At 38.7% G+C, this 26965-nt stretch overlaps 1 protein-coding gene across 3 annotated transcripts in view; it reads right to left on the bottom strand.

The window, feature by feature from the left end:
• Positions 1 to 7281: 7281 nt before the first annotated feature.
• The window catches only part of nutf2 (nuclear transport factor 2), a 52274-nt gene continuing 32590 nt past the window's right edge, over positions 7282 to 26965 (bottom strand). For 2 of the 3 annotated variants that reach the window (XM_080187076.1, XM_080187077.1), the window contains exon 5: positions 7282 to 11873. In XM_080187076.1, coding sequence (XP_080043202.1) covers positions 11760 to 11873 — 114 coding nt within the window. In that variant the 3' untranslated portion in view covers positions 7282 to 11759. Of the gene's footprint in view, positions 11874 to 25224; positions 25379 to 26965 lie in introns of all 3 variants that reach the window. The other variant, XM_080187078.1, reaches the window with a different exon arrangement.

Raw genomic sequence — 26965 nt, 5'->3', positions numbered from 1 at the left:
TTTTACTTGTATTGTTTTTCCAATCATCTTTGCTGATTCACCAAACTTCCGGCTTACGCCTATTTATTGCAGTACTGTACTTCCATGCTTCCAACTTGATACCATTCTCGACTTGTTTAGCCATGGTTGGTTCATCCTGCTCGTAGAGTTTTTCTTTATGTTGAGAACATGCAGTTTCTCTTCAAATCTCTGCCAGTTTCTCTACTGTTTTGCTTTTTAACCACGTTTTCATAAACTTACATAGATGCAATTACAAGGGTAAGACAGTAGCTTCAGACCCAAACTTGTCACCCTCAAATTGAATGTGAAATTCTATCATATTGTGGAGACTCTTACCAAGAGGATCCTTCACTACAAGGTAATTTATTAATCCTGACTCAACACAATTGCCAGATCTAAAAAACCTGTTCCCCAGTTGATTATAGAACACACTGTTCCAAGAAACTATCCCAAATACCCAATGAACTCATCCTCCACATTACCTTTGTCAATTTGACTCATCTCTCAGATTAAAATCTCCCCCAGTTATTGCAGTACCATTCTTTCAAGCCTCCACAATTTCTTGATCATATCTGTCCTACAACATAGCTATCAGGGGACCTGAACACAACTCTGACCACTAACTTATTTATTTTGCTATTTCTTATCTCCAACCAAACTGTTTCCATATTTTGATCTTCAATCCAAGGTTATTTCTCACTACTGAACTGACCTCATCCTTTATTAACAGAGCTACCCCACCTCCTTTTCCTTCCTTTCTCTCATTTCCAAATGTCAAATACCCTTGAGTATTTGAGGCCCAACATGGATATTGTGCAAACATGTTGCTGTAATGATCATCATAAAATGCTCATTTAATTCTCCATTTGCTATCAGGTCATCCATCTTGTTGCATGTGAACAAAAGAACCAAGAGCATGCATAAGCCACTGAGCCTCTCAAGACTGATCTGGCATTCAGTAAGGTCATGACTGATCTGATTGTAACCTTAACCCCACTTTCCTGTCTAGCCCCAATAACCTTTCACCCCCTTGTTAATCAAGAATCAAACTTAACCTTATAAATAGTCAAAGACTCTGCTTCCACTGTCTTTTGAGGAAGTGTTCCAGAGGCTCATGACCCTCAGAGAAAGCATCTCAATCTCTGTCACCTCCAAAGAAGAAATCAAGGTCCCGCAACATGACGAGGTCCCACTGCATATCAACATAAGACCAGATCGGGATATATAACTGACCCCTGATCTTGAAGACCGGACACATGATGCCTCTTTGAACCTGAAATGCCTAACCTTCAAATCGAGATTATGAAAGCATGGCCGTGAGTTCTTAAGTTCAGCTGGGAATTTATCCTCAATTTCCCTAGGGAAATCGAGCACAAGGACACTCCTCCTTGGCCCATATTCTGAAATTGACCAGGATGTCTGACATACCATGTAGCAGGATTTCTAAGGACTGAAAATGAATCTCCATCAAGGAAACAGCCCATGATCCTTTTTTTTTCAGGTATCTTGCAGTTCAACATGCGCACCAATGATTTGTGCCAGAGAGCTGAGATCGCTATCCACAACATTACTCACAATTGCAGCCTTTGAAGCTGTAGCAGTACAAAAAGGTGAAGAAACTTGCTCAATGTGCAGCTAAATGGCAAACGAAGTTCACCATTCTGTAAATATATGAGAGGTGATACATCTTGTTAGGAAAAAATTAGAAATATTAAAGAAACTGATAGGATTGAAGAACAAAGAGATCTAGGGATACTTGCCTTGTCTTTCGTTATCCTCATTGAGAGTTGGCCACACTATGAACAATCTTCCTCCACTGATTTCTATTATTTGCTGCTCTCACTGCTTGTGTTGTGATCCCAAATTACTGTGGCCCCAAACAAGCCCAGATTCTCAAGTCTGCTCTCCACAACCATCTTTCTCTTTAACTTGGCGCCAATTGCTCTGCTTCTTACTTTTAACTGTACTTAACAGGACCCATTTCAGATTCTTGTCTTGTCCCTTGGACTTCCTTCTAGGATCTCTTTCTGTCCCACTTCCATTTTGGGACCTTCACCCTGATTCCCCCTCTTGTGTCCTGTTCCTTGGAACATTTCTCAAATGGTGTTCTTCAGGTCATCTGACCTCTAGTTTAACACTTTCTCTTTTCCTTTCAGCACAAAGCCAGTTTCCAATCTGAACCATTAAAATAAATGAACTGAGCACATGTGCAATGCTGTTTCCCAGCCTGAAGATGTGAAAATCAATGTAGTACACATGTGCAGTCATTCTCCAGCTGGCATATGCACAGAAGCTCCAAGAATGAAAAACAAACTGTGCACGTTCAGTCATACTACAGCTAGTGCATGGGCAAAATCCTCAAGACTTCCTGGAAACTAGGGTTTTCAGTCTCTAACCACCAATTTAAACGTAAACATTTTTCTTTTTCTTGGGATTCATCATACTTGTCCCATCAAGAGGCCAGTACATGTTCTGATATTATCCATCCATGCCATCATGGGTCTTCCACACGGACATTCCTAGGTGTTTTGCCTCGCAACATCTTTATTGCCAAATAATGCCCCTCCTATTCACATCACACGTACAAATTATGCAAACTTGCTTGATATACCATCTCATACAAGTTCCTCTTAAAACCAGTTTTCCTAAATACCCACTGTGTCTAGGAACACAAGTGAAACAAAAATCACTAAAAATATCATAGATCAGAAATGCAATTAAAATGCTAACAAGGCACTGGGATGTATTTAGAGTTCCACAAAATTCAAGTTATGTATGGGACCTGGTTGGAACACTCTGAAGTGTGCTGAAGCAGTTCTGGTCTACTTATCAGAAAAAGGGACATCAGAGCACTAAAAAAAGTGCAAAAAAAGATTTGCAAGCACGATAATAGAATGAAATTACAGTATTGGGAAAATTTAAACATGAAAAATGATGTGCATTTATAAGGAATCTTTCATAATCAAACGACATCTGAAAAGCACTTTACAGCCAATTAAGCAATTAAGTACAATCACTGTTGAAATGTATAATGTGAAGTTATTTTCTTTATAAAAGGGATCTTTAAAATTGATATTATATAAAAGCAAATAAACAGAATGGGAGGAAACACGTAGTGTATAACCTCCAAATGGTTCCCTTGAATTGTGCATGTGGGCATCATTTTTGTTTCTGTCTTCTGTTCTTATGTTCACGGAGGAGGACGTGAATAATTTGCCGGGTGTTAGAGATGGAAAGGTGGTAGGACTGGAGGGTCTGAATGACATTACTGTTACTAGAGAGGCAGTGCTCGACAGACTGGAGGGGCTGATTGTGGACAAGTTCCCAGGGCCGGATGGAATGTATCCGAGGGTTCTGAAAGAAATGGCGGAGGTGATAGTGGATGCCTTGGTGGTTATTTTCCAGACGTCGCTGGATTCCGGGGAAGTGCCGGAAGATTGGAAAACGGCTAATGTTACGCCGTTGTTTAAGAAGGGTGCCAGGCAAAAGGCAGGGAATTATAGGCCGGTTAGTTTAACATCTGTTGTAGGTAAAATGTTAGAATCCGTCATCAAGGAGGAAATTGCGAGGTATCTTGAGGGGAATTGCTTGATAGAGCAGACGCAGCACGGTTTTGTTAAAGGGAAGTCGTGTCTGACAAATTTACTGGAGTTCTATGAGGATGTGTCTAGGGCGGTGGATAGAGGAGAGCCGGTGGATGTGGTCTTTCTTGATTTTCAGAAGGCGTTTGACAAGGTACCTCACAAGAGGTTATTGCAGATGGTCAGGGGACATGGAGTTGGGGGTAGGGTGTTAGCGTGCATAGAGGATTGGCTGTCAAATAGGAGGCAGAGAGTGGGGGTCAATGGGTGCTATTCGGATTGGCGGATGGTGACTACTGGAGTGCCCCAGGGGTCGGTGCTGGGGCCTCAGCTATTTACCATTTATATAGATGATCTGGAGGAGGGAACCGAGTGTATGGTGTCGAAATTTGCTGATGACACCAAGATTGGTGGAACGGCAAATTGTGCGGAGGGTGTGGAGAGTCTTCAGAAGGATCTAGATAGGCTGGGCAAATGGGCCAGGAACTGGCAAACGGAATTTAATGTTGGCAAGTGCGAGGTGGTCCACTTTGGTAGGAATAATGGTAGGAAGGATTATTACTTACGTGGTGAAAAACTGCAGCAGGCGATGGTGCAGAGGGACCTCGGGGTCCTTGTGCATGAGTCACAAAAACCCAGCTTGCAGGTGCAGCAGGTGGTCAGGAAGGTTAATGGGATGCTGGCCTTCATAGCGAGGGGGATTGAATATAAAAGTAGGGAGGACTTGCTGCGGCTGTATAGGGCATTGGTGAGGCCGCAGCTGGAGTACTGTGTGCAGTTTTGGGCGCCGTACTTACGCAAGGATATTTTGGCCTTGGAGGGAGTGCAGAGGAGGTTTACTAGGCTGATGCCAGAGTTGAGGGGGTTGAGCTATGAGGAGAGGCTGAATAAACTAGGCTTGTACTCGTTAGAGTTTAGAAGAATGAGGGGAGGTCTCATTGAGACGTATAAGATGATGAATGGGATGGATAGAATAGAGGTGGAGAGACTCTTCCCGCTCAGAAAGGATAGTAGGACTAGGGGGCACAGCCTCAAGATAAAGGGGGGGCGGTTTAGAACGGAGTTGAGGAGGAACTTCTTCACTCAAAGGGTGGTGAATCTCTGGAATTCTCTGCCCGTTGAAGTGGTGGAGGCTACCTCGCTAAATATTTTTAAGACGCGTGTTGATGGGTTTTTGATAAGAGAGGGGATTAAGGGTTATGGGGAGAGAGCGGGAATGTGAAACTGAGCCACGACAGATCAGCCATGATCTTATTGAATGGCGGGGCAGGCTCAAAGGGCTAGATGGCCTACTCCTGCTCCTATTTCTTATGTTCTTATGTAGCAGATGTGAAGATACAAGGAAGACCTCTCACAAGCTGTCCCCATTAAGATAACGCACATACATGATTCTGCAAAAAATATTCAAAGGCATTGCACATTGAAATAAACAAATTGCACACAAAGAAAATTCAGAGGGATCATTAAACACCAGCATCGACTAGTTGGACTGAATGGCTTACTTTTGTGCAGTATACTCCATTAAATGAAGACGACAATAGGCCAGAATGGTCATCAAGTTGTCATGTGGTGCTTTATAGAAAATACCTCATTTCTGAGACCCCCGTTCACAACAATGTTCTGCGTGATGTAATAAATCAGCCAAGACAGAGTAACAACCACAGGCCTATAAAGATCTTGTGTTCCCCTTAACAGTATAGAGTCAGGATTGAAAGAATCAATGAAGATAACACCTCTGAGGGGCAGTTATTTATTTGTGTACTGTTTTACAACACTGTGTCAAAAACTTAGCCAAACACAAACGCACATTATAATCTTACTTAGTTTGTCAGGTTCAATTTTTCTTGTATTTTAGCTTTAACAGGTGAATTAAAATTTGTTTTTGGTATCTTTGATTTCACCTATTTCAAGTTAAATTTCAAGTAAAGCCAATTGAATTTTACTTTAGAAGATATCCCAATGCCTGTTGATATCACCCATTCACCCTTAACTATCAGTTCCACATCTGCCTCCGCGTAGGGATTGAAGGATTCCAATCAGGCAAACTCCAGACTCCACTCCATTGTTTTGTCCATCTGCAGATTCCCCTCTATTAGTGCCAGAGGGCAAGATCTTCATTCCACTTCTGCCAAACCTCAAAAACAATTGAATGCATGACCAAAACACTAAATTACACCTTCCTTCCCTCCACCCCTGAACAGTTGTGCCTAACCCCACTCTCCTGTACTCAATACTGCTGAACATCCTAGTATCTACCCCCAAGTGATACACCTTGCTGTGTATGCTCTGCTTAAAAACAGTTAAGATATAAAATAGTAAATAATGAATACTGCATCCCATTCACAAGCTACTGAAAATAATGGAAGATCATGGAATTCAATCCCAAAGCATAAATAAAAACTTTTAAATAAAGATACAATGAATTTATTCAGTCACCTTAAATCAGTTGCCCCAATGTTGAGTACACATGGAGCAACATCCTTTATAAAACAGTGCACCTTCTGATGCACTGAACAATGTCACCACTCATGGCGGCAGTGAGCTAGGGAAATGTTTCAGTAAATACATTGACGCCTTCAATGTATTTCTACTTGTAACAACCAACTTTTACGATTTAGACACAAGTTTACAATTAAATTGAATGTATAAGGCACCTGGATGTCAACAATAAACAGCAAATAGTTCAGATGATCAAGGAATTTTGACAAAAACATAAGACCTATGGAAACTCAGTTACAACTGAATGCTTCAGTGTTCCTTACTAGGGAATAAGTTGCATGTTCAACAGTTAGATGTTAAGAAAACTCTATAAACAGAAAGATGTACCTTGTTTATTTCTGTATAAGAAACTGTGATAATCAACACTTTTACAAAAATACACAATATTTGTGGGGTAGTCGGTGTGGCATACAATATTTACTGACCAAAATACTTTCTGGAAGGGACAAAGCAAGATTACTCAAGTGGGAGAAGCAGATAAAGTCCTAATTCTCTTCTGATGCAAATCAAATAGAACTATTTAATTTCGCCCATAGTCCTTTGCATCCTGTCCTATATTGCACATGTGACATATTACCACCATTCAGATTTTGGAAACATTTGAATGTTTGGAAAAATAATTTAGATTTCTTCCCCTTGCAGAAGTTTCTCCTCTTATGTGGGCTTTTGTTCTCATGGGTAATTATAATTCAGGTGTACGTTTGAACAATAAATTTCAGTAGGCTATTTAATCATGGGGAGAATAATTTGGGTCACTAGAGAGCAATATTTCCATTATCCAGACATTGTACATCACAAACAAACAACTGAACTTGTATATTTAAAGAAAATATATTTCACTTTATGCTTCAGATTTCATCTTGAAATGTTTGCAATTACTTTGAAACCCATTCATTTTTGTAAGCTTAATTTAATCTAAACTGCACCACAAATTCTAGCCTCTTAACCAAACCAATCATCGTAATGCAATATATACCATAATTAAAAATCAATTTTACACATTTACTTACAAGATTGGGACAAATGAGAGTCCACAAAACAAAAAGTATGTATTATGAAAATTAAAAATACCCCTTCAAGCGAATGGGAAATCTTTAAATGCCGTCAATATTCAACATGTCGGTGCTCTATCCTGAAACTACCAGCTACAATGCCTTAATCCATTTTCAACTGAAGCAATAACATTAAGTACAATGAGAAAGCTGTTTGATAAAGTTTATTTTAGAAACCAACAAAACAATGATTTTACACCGCAATAAAATCAGTGTGTACCAGTTATTACTGAAAGCAGAGCTTTCACTTTGCTAAAATAGGTCATCAGAAGTTAGATTCTGCATACATAAGCCTAAAAAAGCATCACAGCTTCAGGAACATCAAATGGCCCAAGATTCTTAGTTATGCCTGGGACTGCGACAGCACCTGAAAGCTATGTTCCTGTCAACCTACACCACAGCAAAGGAAAAAAAAGACTAAATGGATACCTAAGAAAATACTTTTAGATCAAGATTATTTTTTTTCAAACAGCAAAAATATCTAAGGCAAAACAACATATCCTTAGTATGGCACAAATTAATATAGTTAAATAATTTCCAAATGTAAGTCCTTTGACACAAATTCACAGTACAATAGGTGTAAGCTGCACACGGTGCTTTACAGTTGCCAAGAATTCTGCTGAAGGCAGCTTTTTGAGTTACATCCAGATAAAAGGCAAGATCAACTAATTCATCCCACTGTCAATTTTTTTGCATGTTTGCTTTTGATGTACTAGTTCAAACTATTATTTTCATATCTTTCATTTTTTCAGCAACTCCAAAACATTCCAAAATATTTTTGATACTTTTGATGTATATAAATGTTAAGCTTCATGTTTATAGTTCATTAAATTTTACAATGTCGTTATAGTTCAAGTAAATTACATACTTATAAATTACCATTTTGATTGGCAGCCGGTTTTTCACTCATTAAATGCTTATACTTAAATTGTCAGCTTTTTATGCATCATTGAAGCAGTGTTTCCAAAAATTGGTTGAAATAATGTTATTTTGTCATATCATAAAAAGGTTATACACCTTTACGTATTCTTAAATTTGCCCAAGTACAACAATGAAAGACCAGAAAGGAAAGACAAACAAAAATCTAGGAAATATTTTTCCCCAAACTGACTGAATACATGTCATAGATTGGAAATTAATAACTTTCAATCATGTTTTAATTCAAACAGGAACTCAATTGAGTTCTTAACTCTGAACAGAATCAATTCGTACTAAGCATCATGGAGTTTAATGACTATTTCAACTTCAGGGGCCATGTTATGAATACTGATGTGGAAGCACCAATGACGAAGCCACCAGCAATCTCCCAAAAAGTTTACAAAAAGTCTTATGGTTCAGCATTGCAACAACACAAATCTTCAGTGAACCACTTGAATCTATCAACCTTAATCGTGGGGAAGTTCTTAGTCAAATTATTACATTCAAGAAACTGATATTTGGCATTGGGAAATTTATATGTACAACCAGCCAATCATGGAGTTATTTTGGTTTTGATCATTGCGCACCTACAGCTGAAACAGAATGGCATGGAACAGCCAGCAGAATGCAAAATAAGCTAATACGACTCTTTCCAGTTCCTCAAGCGGAAATGGATCCTACAAATTAGAGAAAAACACAGTTACATCAGAATATGTCTATAAGAAGTCTATTAGACGATTCCTGGATTTACTTGCAGGTTGAGTTACTATTTTCAGCAGTGTCCTTTTATATTTACATTAGAAAATATTCTATCCACAAAATTAACTGTGCGACTACTGTAAGGATAAAAGCAACACTTCTATGGAACATATGTAATGTTTTGACCATTTAAGAAATGTAAATTGACACAAGTGAATCACAAATAGATTGCAAAACAAACTGCTCCTTGATAAATAGTGACTCAATTACACCACTGCACATATGCCTTTTTAAAAAAAACATTCACAACATGGAGACACAAAGTTCTCAGCTGAATTAGACAATATTTGCTTTGTCACAAACTTTCCCCAGTACTCAATATGGTTAATTTCAGCTTGCACATTCATTATTGCAACATGTACCCAAATTGATTCAACCTAGAACAAGGCACAGAGTTTTAAACTGTGATAGCCATCATCTTTAATTGGAATAAAACATCGATGAACTAGAAGCTATCAAAGTAGAATTAACTGACTTTATTCATATTTTAGAAACTTTACATGCAATTAGGAAAACCAAACAACTTCTTATGGGACACTAAAGACTTTAAATTATTGTCCACAAAATATTAGATTCCTCTGGATATTTAGATTTAGAATTGTGTTTGGGATAGTCCCCTATATACTTCATTGTGTGTATCAAATTCAAATTTAAAAAAAACTCTAATTCAGCACGTTGCTCTGTATAACATATTTGGTTAATGTAACTGCATTTTCTAACCTGTGTTATACAATTGCCTTCATCATGCAAATGCTCACTTCTTAAAATGACAAACAAGAGGTTTAGTACTTTACAGTCCAACTGCCAACATTACCAAATTGCACAAGAATGTTCAAGCTGTAGGAACAATCTGTAAATTTTATATTAATTTTCAGAAATGACTATGTAACTGTGTCATGACTCAAGATTTTTAGTCTCTAAACATTTTCCTGGTGTTATCTATTAAACTGTTGCTTTATGTTTTCCGTTCTGGATAAAAGAAATTGTGTCATCTAAGTGTTTTGCACCACTTTGAATTTATTAGAGATTAATCCTGTAAGGTAAGGAGAAAAGATATTGCCCCTAAAACAAATCTGCATTGACTTTCAAAAATAACACATTCTCAGAAAAGTCACACAGCCCTGTTAAAATCAAGAGGCGATTTCTCAAATTATTTAGATTCTATATGTGTAAATTGTCTCACACAAATGCAATTCCCATAAAACCCATAATGTAAATAAATCCAGTGTCAAAAGTTATTTTATAAATATTGTATTTAAAAGAAAAGCTTTCATTATGAAACATACAGGCCAAAAAGGTTGCAGGCGCAAACCACGGCATGACTGAGAATGGAAAATCCTACTCCTTTTCACGATTCAATTGTTGTTTTTGGAAATTAACTATTTCTAGAATTTAGGTGGGAAGCAAAATGGGTTGGGCTGATGACACGTTGCATGGCTACTTGGTGAGATGCCAGTGTCCCGGTGATCATAGAACTGTACTTCCATACTTCCAACACGCATCACTACTCAAGAAAAAAAACAAAATTTGCAACATCAAACCTATGCATACTAAATAGGAGAAAAAAGTCTAGCATTTTTAAAGACAACTGTACCAGCAACATTCACATAATTCTTTAAGATAAATGTGAGTTTTTATTTTGTTCACAAATGCTTATTGCATTACTAGTACTTTTTTGCATTATACAGTAATCTATAACTCTGGTGCCAAGTGATAGTGTAATGTGAATGAATGGCCTCCATTTTCCTTTTCAAATTGTGACAATTTACTTGGATCTATTTCAATCGTAAAATCCATAAAAGAAATAGATGATGCAGTATTCTAACAGATATAGCACAAGTTTTCCAATTTTATGGTCATAAGATTAAATATTAGAGGAACATGGTACTGGAAGCCATAACTGAAGAATTTCCAAAGACATTCTTAATCCACTTCTAGTTCAACCAACAACTGACCACTATGCAGCACTAGCAGCAGCAGCCACTGAAAAGGCCAATTAACACTGCTTCATCCTTCAAGCTGAATGGAAATCACATGGTTACGAGAATAGCGAATGAGGGGGAATTGAAAAACAATGCACGAGTATCTACAATAAGAAACTCTAATGTTCCAATTACTGGCTTGTTTAATTGAGATCTTCAAAATTTGAAAAGTATAAGCAATGTGACTTTCAAGCTCAAAAACAGATAAATGTGTTGCTTTAAACCAATTCAACGTTAACACATCATGTTGAATATTATACATCACAGCTATAAAAGACTTATGTCACTATCTTACTCTTTTATAGCCTCAATTTGCCAAGAAGACAAAAATAGTCTTCAGTAGAACCAAACAAGTTAGATCATGATCTACAAGGTAGAACCCAAATAACTATGTTTGAGCTTGCTTATATTATGACTGTCCTTTGATAGGATAAGTGACTTAACCTTCGCACCAGCACAAACAACACCCAATATCAATGTTCTCCTTCAATTGGATTATATGGTCAGATACATTTTTAATAAAAGAAACACCCTTAAACTTGATAGGAAACTAAATGAAACAATTTCCATCTTAAGAAATACATGGTTTATTGTATCATGAGTCAACAAAAGGTATGAACAAATCAAAAAGTTGGACAGGTAGTTGCTGTTACTTATTTCGATTCTTTGGATTGCTATAGCAACTTACCAGTACACAGAGGGAAAAAAAGAAAGTATGGGATGATTTATCTTCTAAGGCATGCTGGTACAACACACACTGGGGTACTGTCTTGCCCATGTCAGCTAAAGTAACATTTTTCCAAACATCATGCACAAATAGCTAAATTCAAGCAAACTGTGATTAGATACTACGCAGGTTGCAGACTTTACTGTTGCGTACACACTTGTGTATGATATTTGGAATCCAGTTATTGTGATTAATAGCAGATTAGAAGAGTGGATGTAGGGATGTGCTTGAGGCAGAAGTCTCAGCCAAAATTATGCAGTGCTAGCCTGAAGACATCGTTGGTGCAGACCCAAGAGTCGCTGATGTTCTTCAGTAGAAATATCTGGTGAAATCCCATAACGGGGTCTTCATCAGCCTGAAAGGAAACAAAAGAGATTTAGGTTCTGAAGAAACAAATCGGCTAAAATCATTAGCGTAAAGCTCCTAACATCCCAACAGAGTCATGTAAATGAATTAATTGACTGGTCCTCTGAAGTTCCTGGTTGAACCTACCAGAAAACATTAGGAACCCATACTGCGACTTCCCAGGGATAATGGCCTCAATACTGGTACAAAGGAGTCACATGGAGAGAGAAGCAGCTTGGACTCCAGAAAGCTACCTTGTCAAACAACCCTCACCCTCCAATACAGGGAGGCAGGAATCAGAGATGTGATCGTAGTGCTGTAAGAGCCAACAGATCATATAAATTAAGAAACCTCCTGCTGACTTCACTGAAATCGTGGCCTGCAGATCTCTTGGCCACCTACATTTCCTAAATTGCTGATAGGTTTAGAGCGCAAGGGACAATACTTTTTATTGTATACTAATACATGTGACAATAATAAATCAAATTGAAGTCCAGTCCAGTATTCAAACCAGCTTCCCACCCATTGACACTGTCTACACTTCTACTGCCTCAGAAAAGCAGACAGCATAATTAAGGACTTCACACATCCCAATTAATTTTCATCCCATTCATTATCCCTATTATCTCTGCTCTCGCTGATATTTTGGCAGCATCTTTTTCCTTCATATACACAGTTAAAAAGTACTTGTTAAGGATTCCAGCCTTGCCCTGCACCTGATTTGGTTTGATTTATTATTGTCACATGTATGATTATACAGTGAAAAATATTGTTTCTTGCACACTATACAGACAAAGCATACCATTCATACAGAAGGAAAGGAGAGTGTGCAGAATGTAGTGTTATAGTTATAGCTACAGTGTAGAGAAAAATCAACTTAATATGAGGTAGGTCCATTCAAAAGTCTGATGGCAACAGGGAAAAGCTGTTCTTGAGTGAGTAGGTATGTGTCCTTAGACTTTTGACACCCCCACTCACTCAGCAGCCCCTCTTCCCTTCCAATTCACTCACTCAGCAGCTTGGCTTTTCCAACAGCCTCACAACAGCCAGTAGCTCTGGAACCCCATTGTCCCTTCATGACTGGACATAGACTGAAAAATGGTGCAGCCAGACTCCACTGCACCCTCCTGTACAGCTAGTTGCACTATGTCAAAGCATATTGCTTAACCCGTCAGATTTATCCTATTTTTGCTCTTGTTTGAACTTGATTCAATGAAAAAACTAAATTTCTCATTATCAGCAGGGCAAGTTGTCAAATTAATTCTAGAATACTAATTACAAGGTTGTTCCAAGTCTATTTCCTAGAAGTACATTGGTTAATAAATATTACTTTTCACAATAGCTGTATGTTTGATTCTCAATATGCTGGTCTTGCATTAAGATACATTCTTCAATCTTGAAAAGTTTTTTTTTCCATGGACAATTATTACAACATATTGTACTTTAAAGCTAACTACATTACAACATCTCACTAAATTAAGAAAATAATGTTTGTGGCTTGAGCCTTTGTGAGAAATGATTGTCATTTATTGTTTTTGCTGGAGACCAGAGGTCCATAGAGCCTGAAATCCCCACAGTGCAGAAAGAGGTCATTCGGTCTATTGAGTCTGCACCAACTTTCTGAAAGAGCATCCCACCCAGACCCTCCCCTCCGCCCTATCCCTGTAATCCCGCACATCTACCATGACCAATCTGCATAGCCTACACTCAGTTGGACTGTGGGAGAAAACCAGAGTATCTGGAGTAAACCAACATAGACACGGGAAAAATGTGCAAACTTCAAACAGTCACCCAAAGGCTGGAATTGAACACAGGTCCCTGACACTATGAGGCAGCAGTGCAAACGACCGTGCCACCATCACCAATCTTCACAATTTCCCTTCCACAGCACAAGCTTAAATATCTCAATTCTTTTGACATGATAAATCAATAAATAACACTGCAGAATCTACCTCAGTAACTTCAGGAATTTCTATTTTTGAAATATCTTCATTTACACCTCTGCAGCTACAGTTTCCAAGTCTTCCAAAGATAAAAGAATTCTGCGTTAGGCTTGGCTCCTCTGCTCCCTTCCCCTTCCCACCTGCCAATCCCCACAGAGACTCAGGCTCTGCTGTTGACCAATCCCTCCCACTTCCTCTGAACCCCATGGAGACTCGGGGGCCACTACTCACCACTCACCATCACCCCTTGCTTGCTAACCCCGTGGAGACTTGGACTCTGCTGCTCCCTCCTGAGATAAGGTAGCCAAAGAAAAATGTTCCAATTAGCTAATGACAGAGGAACTAGCAGACATTAGTTTAAGGTTTTGGCCAAGAGATACAAGGGATGGCATTTGAGGAAGAACTTTTTTTTAAATGCAGTAAGTGGTAATAACCTGGAACTCTCAATCCTGAAGATGGTAGATGGTGATAACGAATGATTTTGAAAGGGAGTCGGATGGGTACTTAATAGAACTAAATTTACAGAACTACACGGGTAGAACCAGAGAATGGAACTGACCAAACTGCTCTACAGACAGCCAAATGGCTTCCTCCTATAACATCATCACTGTGAATAGAGAAAATCAAAATGTTAATTCTTTAATATCTAGCCCATAAGCAGCAGTGGATTTCTCAAAAATTAATGTCATGTAATAATGCATTAAATCAGTGTCAGTGAGATCTATGACAAAACTGCAAATCTTGTCAGTTTAATTAAAAAGCATGGTGACGTTCAGGACAGCAATCGATGTTGCAGTTAGTTACTAGTCAGACTCAGAAAAAGTGCGAGTTAATTTTTTTAACTTTGTATTGAGGATGCCTCAAAATGTTCCAATCATCATTGTGCCTAAACAAAGTTTCAATAATGCCTAGTTAGCTTCTGAAGTAGCCACCAAGATCTCACTATGAAAGGGTACTAATCAAACGTCAAATGAACTGATTACCTTGCAATGCTTTAACATTTGATGCGAAAACATAGTGGGTTATATGACTTTTATTCAGTTTCCTTTCAGCGTTGTTCACGCCCTGATTTTTGAAATACTGCGGCAATCTGCACAACAGTGCCATCAGAACCAACTTTTAAAAATTAATTCAAAAATCTTTTACATCCTTGAAGTAAACGTGATATGCTACTCTATCATCCACTTTAAAATTGTATGTTTCAGTCATTTTAGATATCTAATGATGGATAACATGATGATGTAACAAGATCAGTGAGAAAGGTCTGAAAGAAAGACTTATTGTATTAAATCATACATTATGAATTGCACCAAAATTATCAATTGTTCAATCATTAATCATATCTGGCCATCTAATATCATTATAAAATTATACTTGGCAAATTTTCTTATTTCTAACATAACGTCTTCACCTTTGATTTTAGGCATCTTATTAGAGATGTCTCAGCTAATTTGCCAGCAGATGGAATAAAGTGACCTGAAAGCAATTCACCTTCTTTCAGACACAGCCCATGAATGTCAGCTTTGGCCCATGAGGTAGCACTGTTACTTCTGAGTCACATGGTTCTGGACTAAAGTTCCACTCCAGAGGCATGAGCACAAAAATCACAGTTGACAGTCAAATACTGAGGGAATCCCCCTTTACTGCTCCATCTAAGCAAAAGATCAAATGGCATTATTTCAAAGAACTGCTGGGGTGGGTTATTCCCAATATCATGACAATTATCTATTACTCAATTAACATCACAAGCAGATCATTTGGTCCTTGTCTACTTGCTGTTTATCAGAGTTTGTTGTACACAAGTTGGTTGCCACTGTTCCTGCACTGCAAAACGAACAAGAGAATAAAAGAGAGTGAGAGACTAGTAGCTATCATAAAAGAAAATCCAAAAGTTGTCTTCTGGCATATGAAAGGGTGATAAAAGAAGCACTGGGGATAATTATGGGTCTAAAATGGGTTTTGCATATGGAGGTGAGGACATGTCTGAGAAATTAAGTAAGTATTTTGATCTGTCTTTACCAAGGTGGAAGAAGCTGCCTAGTCCATAGTGAAACAGGAAGTAACAATAGAAGGGTTTAAATTTATAAGGGGTAGTATTAGTTGTCTGTACTTAAGGCTGACAAGGCACCAGGATTGGAAGCAATGTATCCAAGGGTTCTGAGGGAAGAGAGGTTGGCAAATCTGGAGGCACTGGACAAAAGTCCCTATCTTCCTCAAACTCAAGAATGGTTCCAGAGGACTGGAGAATTGCAAATATAATATCATTGTTCAGAAAAGGGTGGAAAGTTAAGCCCAGCAAGTACAGGCCAGTCAGTTTAACCTTGATGATGAAGAAACTTCTCAAAACAATAATTCAGGATACAATTAAGAATCACATGGTCAAATGCAAGTTAGTTCAGGAAAGCCAGAACAGATTTGTTCAGGGAAAATCACATTTAACTAACTTGGAGGTTTTTTTGAAGAGATAACATTAACGGGTTAATAAAGGCAATGCTGTTGATAGACTGCCAAAAGGCATTTGATACAGTGGTGCACAACACACTTATGAGCGAAGCTTAAGATCATAAACCAAAAGGGATAGTGACAATATGGATATGAAATTGCCTGAGCAATCGGAAATAAAGTTGTGTTTTTCACGTCAGAGGAAGCTTCATTGTGGCGTTCCCCAAAGGTCCTTATATATATATATATATATGACTTTGGCACGCAGGGGCAATTCCAAAATTTTCCAAATGATACAAAACCCGGAAGCATTGTGAACTGCGAGGAGCAAAGTGTAAAACTTCAAAGGGGCACAGACAAATTAGTGGTGTAGGTGGACAAATGGAAAATGAAGTTTAATGTAGAGAAACGTGAAGCGATTCATTATGTCAGAAGAACATGAGAGACAATATAAAACAAAAGGTACAACTCTGTATATTGCATAAATCACCAAAGGCGGTAGGGCAGGCTGAGAGATCTGTTAATAAAGTGTACAGAATCCCAGGCTTCATTAATAGGAGTACAAAGTAACAAAGAGCAAGAAGGATACATTGAATTTCTACAAGACATTAGTTTGGCTACAGCTGGAGTGCTGCTTCCAGTTCTAGGTGTCGTCGTTTGGGAAAGATGTAAGGCATTAGAGAGAGTGCAGAAAACAAGAAAATGTTCTATGGAATGAAGTCAGTTGCATAGATAGATTAGAGGGGGTCAGGCTGCCTTCCTTGAAGACAGGAGTAACAGATGATCTGATAGTGGTGCTCGAAATCATGACGGGTCTGTACAAAGTAAATAAGGATAAACTGTTCCCACTGGAGGAAGAATCTAGAACAATAGGACATTGCTTTTGTCATTTGCCATAAGTCAATGTCAACATAAGAACTTTTTTTTAAATGTAGCAACTGGTTATGATCTAGAATGCACTGCTCAAGTTGGTGGGAGTGGATTCAAATAAGATCTTCAAAGGAGAACTCGATAACTATCTGAAGAGAAAAGATTTGAAGAGCTACAAAAAAAGCCAGGAGAGTGAGATCAGGTGAGTGGCCCCTGCAGAGAGCCAGAACAAACATGGGCAGAATGGTTACATTATGGAAGGAAGCCAGTCTATTAAATCATGATTACAGTAATGGCAATATTTCAAAGGTAATTCATTAGCTGTAAACTGTTTTGAGGTAGCTTACAGTCATGAAAAATGCTGCATCAATGCACGTTTTCCTTTTTTTATTTGAGAATGTTAAATTTAGGGCACTACTTATATTTATATTTAGCACATTAGTTTTGGAAAGCATGCACTGTAGTCATATTCCATGCACATACAATCCAAGAAAGAGTTTTACTGTTCTATCTCCAATGATTATACTGAAGATGAATATAATTGTGTAAGTGGATATAAAGTAATCAGGAGTACAATACATTGAAGACAGGTCTAGAAATCTACGGTGCTGCACTGTCCTCACTTCCTGTTTCTGACTGAAGAACAAATGAATTTGTATTCATATCATCTCCTATGCTGTCACTACGACCAATAAACCATTTCTGAAGTGTTATGTTGCCTAACACCGCATCCAATTCGTGCACAGCAAAATCCAAATGGCAATGAGATAAATGATCAGTTACTCTATTTGTGAACTTAGTTGAAGGATAAATGTTGGCCAGAACATTTGGAAAATGACTGTAAAACTCTGCTCTTCTTGCAATAGTGGATCTTGCATTCGCCACAACAGAGTTTCAATTGTTGAGCAAAGAAAAACTGCACCCCAACTGCACCACTAACAAAGCAGCACCTCCTCACAATTCTCGACTTTCAGCCTAGCTTTTACATTGTAGTTCTGCTGTGAGATTTGAGCCCATTAACGTCTTACTGAGAAGTGAGAATACCATAACCGAGTCAACCAGCTAACTAAATTAAATCAAATAACATGCATGCCACACACATCAATGACTATTACTGACTAGAGAAAATCTAACCATTACTCCTTGACATTCAATGAGATTACTATTGCTGACTCGGACAATAAACAATCTGGGGGTTACCAGAAATCCAATTAGACTAGCCATATAAATACTGTGACTATGAGAGCAGATCAGAGGCTGGGAATTCTGCAGCAAGTAACTAACCTCCTGACTACCTAAAGCCTGTCCACCTTCTACAACGCACAAGTTCAGGAGTGTGATGGTATACTCCCCACTTGCCTGGATGAGTGCAGCTCCAACAACACGCCAGAAGCTTGGCACCACCCAGGTCCAAGCAGCCCACTTAATAGCACATCCACCATCTTAGATTCTCACTCCTTTCACCACTGATGCACAGTAGCAGTAGTGTGTACTGCAGGAACTCATCAAGGCTCCGAAGACAGCACCTTCAAAATCCATGACCACCACCATCCAGAAGGTCAACAGCAGCAGTTACCTGGGAACACAGCCATCAGGAAGTTCCTTCATCATCTTTGCAGTGCTTCCTTTGACTGCCATGAGAGATGCATCCCAGACTTGAGTTGTTCATAGAACATTAATTTTTGTAAGCAAGTGTCGGGCATTCTAGCTATATGACCCGGGCGGCATGATGGCACAGTGGTTAGCACTGCTGCCTGACAGCAGGAGGGACCTGGGTTCAACTCCCAGCTTAGGTCACTGTCTGTACAGAGTCTGCATGTTCTCCTGCAGATTTCCTCTGGATGCTCCGGTTTCTTCACACAATCCAAAAACATGTGGTTAGATGGATTGACCTCGTCAAATTCTCTCTCAGTGTACCCGAGTAGGTGTTGAGTGTGGCAAGTAGGTGATTTTCACAGTAACTTCATTGCAGTGTTAATGTAAGGCTACTTGTGAAACTATTAAATCAAACTAAAACTTTGTGACCTCCTCAATATGGTGTGAATGTATGGCATGCCAGCTGGGATGAGCAGTTCAGTGTCTGGTATGTTGTTCCACCATTTGAAGCTTCCAAAGGCAGCTCAAGTGAAAGTGATTGAGCTTCTTGTGATGCTGGTACACAATTCAAGTTTCACTTGCAGACAGCAGAGGGGGCAGGACCTTTGCTCGAGTCTTTCGGTTTGGTCGGCAGATTTATTTCTCTGCTCACAGACCACATTCGAAGTCTACAAAGACTACACTTGCTTTGGCAATTCTCATGCATCTTATCGTCAATATAGACAACTGAAGAGACAACTTTGGCCTTATGGTCAGCACAAAGAAAATGGAAGTAATGTACCAGCCTGCTCCAGAAATGCTCTATCACAAGCCCAGAGTTTCAGTCCATGACCAAGCACAGTGGACAACAGGGAACCAGTGGATGTGGTGTATCTAGATTTCCAGAAGGCATTCAACAAGGTGCTACACAAAAGGGAGCTACATAAGATAAAGGTGCACAGCATTATGGGTAATGTTTTAGCATGGACAGAGGATTGGTTAACCAATATAAAGCAAACAGTGAAGATAAATGGGTGTTTTTGTGGTTGGCGATCAGTGACTAGTGGTGTGCTTCAGGGACTGAGGAGACAATGAAAAGGGCAAATGGTATGTTGGCGTTCAGTGAGAGGATTTGAGTAAAGGAATAGAGATGTTTTACTGCAATTGTATAGGGCATTGATGAGACCACACCTGGAATATTGTGTGCAATTTTAGTGTTCTTATCTGAGAAAGGATGGCCTTGCTATAGATGGAGAACAGTGAAAGTTTACTAAGCTGATTCCTGGGATGGCAGCTCTGTCAAATGAGAAGAAACTAAATTGGTTAAGATGATATTCACTGAAGGGGATCTCACAGAAGCTTAAGATTCTAACAGGGTTAGACAGGGTAGATTCAGAAAGAATGCTGCCAAAAGTAAGGGAGTCCAGAACTAGAGGTAACAGTTTGAGGATAATTTCTTCACCCAGAGAATGGTGAATGTGTGGAATTCACTAGCACAAAGTAGTTGAGGCCAAAATGTTGTCTGGTTTCAAGAAGAAATTAGATATTGCTCTTGGGGCTAAAGAGATGGGCAGGGGGTGGTCAGGGTATTGAATTTGATGATTAGCCACGATCAAAATGAATGGCGGAGCAAACTCGACGGGCCGAATGACCTACTCCTGCTTTTAGTTTCTATGTTTCTACCCACGTCCTAAATATTTGATGTAAATTCAACAAAATACAGGAAGACGAGCTCAGTTGTTCCAAACAGGGGCCAGAGTGTGGCGGCTAGGGAATTTTCACAGTGACTTCATTGCAATGTAAATGTAAACCTACTTGTGAGCTCTCACACCAATAAGTAATAAATAAAAAACTCTGTAGGGAGCCGTCACAGACACAACAGGCTGAGGGATGTCCTCTTCTGTTGTAACCATTCTATAAAAGTCAAGAAGTCTTATTACATTGCACCAAGGATTTGAGAGACTATATATGGAGTATCGTGTTCCATTTTGGATTTTTTTATCTAAACAGCATAGTCTTCCTAGAGCTAATACAACAGACTGGTTCCCAGGATGAGGGATTGTCCTATGATCGGGGATTGATTAGAACAGGCCTAATTTCCATTCTTTACTGTTATACTCTAATTTCTTTTGTGATCTGGAAGTGAGAACAAAGATCATAAACTTAATTCACTAGGCTACAAGGAGCTAGCAGAGCTTGGAAAGCACAAGGACAAAGGAGTAACGTATCCAATGTGTGTGTAATGTTTGGAATATTGAGAAAAAAGGTTAAGAGTGCATAGGGCAAGTCAAGGGGGAAAGCAAAAGTTATAATAGGGATGTTAAAAACACCATTCACAGGCCAATTCCGGTTTACCTGGCCCAGTCAATTCCCAGTAGTTCCCCACTTCTTTATGGGCAAAGTTTATTTCAAAGTCTGTTCACCTTCAACACTTGAAAAAAAAATCAGCGGTTGGATCAGTGTCAAATAGGAATCCGTACTCTCACACCAATCAGGAATTAGCCTTTTTATTTGTTGTCCAAGTCTAGGAAGTTACAAAGTTGAAGTTTCCAAGATAGGCGAAGAATGGATAGGAAAACTGGAAAGAGTGCTAGAAAAGACATGGAAAAATCAGCAATTTTTACACATGCTCCAGTTTCCTCCCATAGTCTAAACATGGGCAGGTTAGGTGGATTAGCTAAGGTAAGTGCTCGCGGTTACAGGGATAGGGTGGAGGCGAGGGCCTGGGTAAGATGCTTTTCAGACAGTCAGTGCAGACTTGATGGGCCAAATGGCCTCCTTCTGCACTGTAAGGATTCTGAGTCTAAGTGGCAATTCAACATTGGCCTTCGCAATCAAGGCTGGCCAATGTGATTTTGGAGAAATAATGCTATGTTGCCTCTGCAAAGAAAGTGACCTCTGACAATCTTTCTTTCTTCGTAGCTTTCCACTATATCACAAAATGAGCAATGAAAGATTGCAATTTCAATATTGGATTTACTGATTTCATAATCTAGTGCAACAGATGGCAGTTTGATTATATTTTTTGTACAGGAGGTAATTTTATTGGCCCTTGTTCATAAGCTCTCACGCCAATCTGGGCAGTAAGGAGGAAGAATGTTCTGAAGTGCTTCAGAGCCAAAGTAGTATTTGAAATGCAGGGAAACATGTCCACAGCACTAATGACATAATCACCAGATTTTGTTTTATTCACTTTGGAGGACAGGAAATATTGGCCAGGACACCAGGAGAACTGCACTGCATTCCTGTATAATGCACCGAGGATATTAGAGATTTCATATCACAAATCTCTCATAGGAACAAAGAATGAGGATACACTCAACAGAAAATATGTTCTGGGCATCAATTAGATGTAAATTCATTCACAGGTACCATTACTCAACACATTCAAGATCATAAGAATAGAGCACTACTGCAGGAAATCACAAATAATCAACTGTTAAATTACATCTAATCGAGGGATTAAGTATAGAAAAAAATGTAATAAATATTCATTTATTTTGTGCATCCTCTCTCTTGGTCACCATGCATTGTTCTCCATGATGTTTGTGAGCTAGTTGACGAAAGGCTTCTATAATGACTACGGTGCTTAGCTATCCTCACTTTCTTTTCCTGTGGCATACCAGGAAATAATCACAATCATTCAGTAAATCATACCACTTCATCTACACTGCAATTTCCCCAATTTCAAAATGTGAGAACCAGACAACACAATGATACCATTAGCCTCTACTGATATTTCACTACTAAAAACAGAAGACAATGATTGCAAACTTTTTTTTTAAACCCTTAGGGAGATCAATAGGTGGATCAGCTCAGTGAGAACAAACAAATCTCAGTCTTTCTTCCCTGAAGAAATTGCTTTGCTTTTCCAAATATTTCCCCTCTTACCCTACCTATGAAGTCAAAGCCTGAATATCTGCAGTTCAGTTGCTCAGCAATTTTACCTGGTTGGCAGCAAGATTGCAAACACATGCTGAACTGGTTGATTTGTGGCAACTGGAGCTTCACAAATCACTTCAGCCCTCTTTGTTCAACCAGGGCGCTCACTCCATCATGCTGTACTATCCCGACACATGGATAGATAGGACTGCCTTCTGCTACAATGGTCTCTTAAATCGGTCACCTAATTCAACTTCAAAACTTATACATGAAAATCTTTATTTTGGTATGTTACTGGAGAACATCTGGCACTCATGGCAACTCTACCCTGGATAAGCTGAAGAAATGAGGAGAAATAATTGAAGAAAAACAGATAAACTTTGGACAGGTCTGAAATACATATGACCAACTGGCTCTGAAGCCAACACCATTACATTAATACCAGTAAGTCATTGATATACAAGTTGATGCATATGTTAAGTTTTGTAACAACTGGTATCCACTGTCAAGATAGAATTACTGCTGGCACTGCAAATTGCTGTTGATATTGTGTTTCTTTTACATAGTTAATGCTTTCCAATGTTTCCAAATGGGTAATGATTTTCATGGATGAAATGCATAGAAGGCGAATTCAGTATAAATTTTATATACAGGTCTGGTGTTTTCTTTGTATTCTTGCCCAGATCCATAAATTTAAGAAGACTGAGACAAGGAGGAATTTCTTCACTTAGAGCATGTGAACCTTGGGCATTCTCTACACCAAAGGGCTGTGGAAACCCAATAATTTAGCATATTCAAGATAGGAATTGACAGATTTCTGAAGACTAATGGCATCAAAATACATGGAAATAGTGGCATTGCAGTAGATTATCAGTCAAAACATAAATGAATGACACAGCAGGATCGATGGGCTGAATGGCCTACTCTTATGTTCCTATAAATTGGGGACAATCTAATTAAGTGGATTAAAAAAAGCATGAAATTTTAGGCATTAAAAGGCAAAACATTTGTAATTACAACATGGCCAAATCTTCTGTCTTTTATGCCTGCCCATCAAACCTTCCATATGAACAAATCTCCATCCACAAAACCGACCACGTCTTGGACTAAAATGACAGAATCTTCCAAACATGCTTGTTTGGGTAATAGTTTCATCACCGAGACCAGTTTTTCAGGTATGGCAAGCAAAATCATTTAATCTCATCTTTTAATTGCAATTTTCAAAGCATTTTAATGAAACGTATCCTCACCTGAAACATTAATTTATTTAAATATTCTTTTATCACAAAGAATAAATCACATTAAAAATTGAAAAGCTCCCATTACGTTTTATAGTTGAAATGAGTTGAAATATTTTAAGAATCAGACTCCAACAAGGAGAAAGTCTAACCACCTCCCCATGACATTCAATGGCATCGTCACTGACCAGAAATTCAACCAAAAATAAAGGCTATAAGAGCAGGCAGAGGCTACGTGTTCCACGGAAGTGACTCACCTCCTAGCTCCGCAAAGAGTCTCACGATGTACAAGGAGAAAGTCAGGAGTATATTGGGATTCTTGCCACTTGTCTGGATGAGTGCATCTCCAACAACACACAAGAAGCTCAACACCAGATAGCCATTTGATTGGCAGCCCATCTACACCTTAACATTCAATTCCTTTACCACCAGCACACCATGGCTGTCATGTGTCCCACCTACAAAATGTACTGTATGCAACTCATCCAAGGCTTCCTTAATAGCACTTCTCAAACTTGCTCCCACTGTCTCCTTGATGGACAAGGGCAGCAAATGAAAGAGCATACTACTGTGAAGTTCCTGCCCAATTCTCACACAATTTTGTTATGGAAATATATAGCCATTCCTTAATCACACACTATCAACTTCCACTCCCTGCTTTTCAGTACTGTGGGAGTATCTTCACCACGTGAACTACAGTAGTTCGCCATTACATTACCTCCAGGACAATTAGGGATGGCAATAAATAAATGTGGGGCTTCCAGTGATGCGCACAACTCGAGAATAAAAGTATGACTGCCAAAACTGATTGGTGTAAATTCAAAGTTTGTTCATATTCTGATGAGATTGAAAGAATATTTATGTGCCCCTTGACATTATCAAAATGGGCACAACTTCAGGTTGCATCATAAAAGACAAACTCAAAGCCATTGTGGACAATATCTGATATTTTACAAACAGCACTTTTTTTACTATTATTTTTTGATTAATCGATAACTGCACTCTTTTATGTATGATTCATATTACATTGTTGCATGTCTGCAAAATCTCTCATCATGCATGAATAAGTATACTTACACAGCAGTTTATTTAAGAACAAGGTTCAGATTCGTGCAAAATATCACCATTCTAATCAACACAGTCAGCAACCATACACAAAAAAACACTTGCAAGTTAGCTGAACTGGAAAGAATTGAGTGAAGCAATGGTATTAAACCGACACAGTACGAATACACATCCAAGGTTTATACTTTGCACACTGTAGGTCCAAATTCTATTCAGTTATATTCAAAGAATTGAGCAAACGACAAAATCATTAAAATTTAATGCAATAGGCAAGACAAGAAAAACTCATATGGGTTTTGTCCTGCAAAGGCCACACACATGCAAAACTGCAAAAAGTAATCCTTACTGGGAAGGAGGAAAGACAGAGAGAGGAGAGAGGTGTTCATTTTTTAAAAGTTGTGAAGCGCTAGCCTGAAGACCTCATTGGTACACACCCAGGTATCACTAAGGCATTTCAACAAAAATGTTTGTTGAAAGCCTATAACTTGGTCGTCATCTGCCTGGGCAAAAGATGAAATAACAAATGGTTACCAAGTTTGATTTTATATTCCTGCATTCAATTTCAAAAACTAACAGGTTTATGACTTTGCCCTCTACAAACCCCAAATATATTTTGAAGTATTATTCATAGTATTCACACTGAGCTAATACAAATGGCCACGGATTTGATACTACATGCATATGGTTTTAAGATGCTGGTGAGGATTTGTGACTGAATTTTCCCTGCTGCGCCTGGCCAATTCTCTCACTCTGCCCCTGAATTCTTTCTATCTTCTACAATTTCTGCTATTTTAATTGAAAAGGTCAAGTTTTTTTTTAAGTGGTGATTAACAAGCACAAGATAAAATTATAGTACAATATCAGTTGAGTAGCTGACCTGTTGCAAACATTAAGTCAAAGGAAGGCAACATCATTCTATGTATGCACGTTTGCAATATGTGCAAGAAAAGAACCATCTCTTGGTACAGGTGTAATTTGTTGAAAGGAAATAACACACTTAGAAGATTATAAAAAGGCAAAATCATTTGTGTTTTCCATTTGGGTGCATTGAACATAAAAGCAAGGAAATTATATTACATTGGTTAGAACATTGATTAAATCACACTTGAGAATGGTGTCTGCAGTTCTGGGCATCTTATTACAAGGATACTCCAGTCAAGGAAACACCGCAGTCAAGATTCATTCGAATAATACCAGTAATAAGAGATTATACTCTCAAAAAAAAATTCAAGAAGCTGGGGCTTATTTTATAACTAGAAGTTTATAAGAAATCCAATAAACTTTTCATAAATGAATTACATGATTTTGCTCGATGCTGAACACCAAAGGAGATTTCTACTAGTCAGAAATTAAATGGAGAAAATAGACCTATTATTATTCCAACAAAAAGAGGTAAATTTAGAACTCTTCTCACACAGTGGATTATTAAACATGACTTTTCCTATCTTTCATTGGATGTAAATGTCACCGGTTTGGCCAGCATTTATTGCCCATTGCCAAGTCCCCTCAAAGTGGTGGTAGTAGCCCACTGCAGTTCATCGCGTGTAGATACACTCAAGTGTCTTTAGGAAAGGAGTTCCAGGAGTTTGACCCAGTGACAGTGAAGGAATGGCAACATAGTTCCAAGTTAACATGGTGAGTAGTTTGGAGGGAAGCTTGCAAGTAGCAGTGTTCCCATGCATCTGCTGCCCTTGTCCTTTCTGGTGGTAGAGGCTGTGATTTGGAAGATGCTTTTGAAAAAGCCTCCTGTTGCTGCAGCACATTTTGTAGATGGTACATACTGCTTCTACTGTGCAGCAGTGAAGGAAGTGAATATTTAAAATGATGCACATGTTAATTAAGGGGACAGCTTTGACTTGGATGGTGTCAAGCTTCTTGCACGTTATTGGAGCTGCACTCATCCAGGCAAGTGGGGAGTATTCCATCACATTCCTAACTTGTGTTTTGTCGATGCTTTGGGAAGTCAAGGAGTGACACAAAATTCCCAGCCTCAAGCTGGTCCTGTACAGTTTCAGTTCATGGTACCTCCCAGGATGTTGACAGTGGGGGAATTAAGCATAAGCAATGCCACTGAATGTCAAAGGGAA

Source organism: Carcharhinus amblyrhynchos, chromosome 4, assembly GCF_965287045.1.
Source record: "Carcharhinus amblyrhynchos chromosome 4, sCarAmb.v2.hapA, whole genome shotgun sequence".
Lineage (NCBI taxonomy): Eukaryota > Metazoa > Chordata > Chondrichthyes > Carcharhiniformes > Carcharhinidae > Carcharhinus > Carcharhinus amblyrhynchos.
The sequence above is the reverse complement of the archived record's forward strand: the minus strand, read 5'-3'. Positions and strand labels throughout refer to the sequence as shown.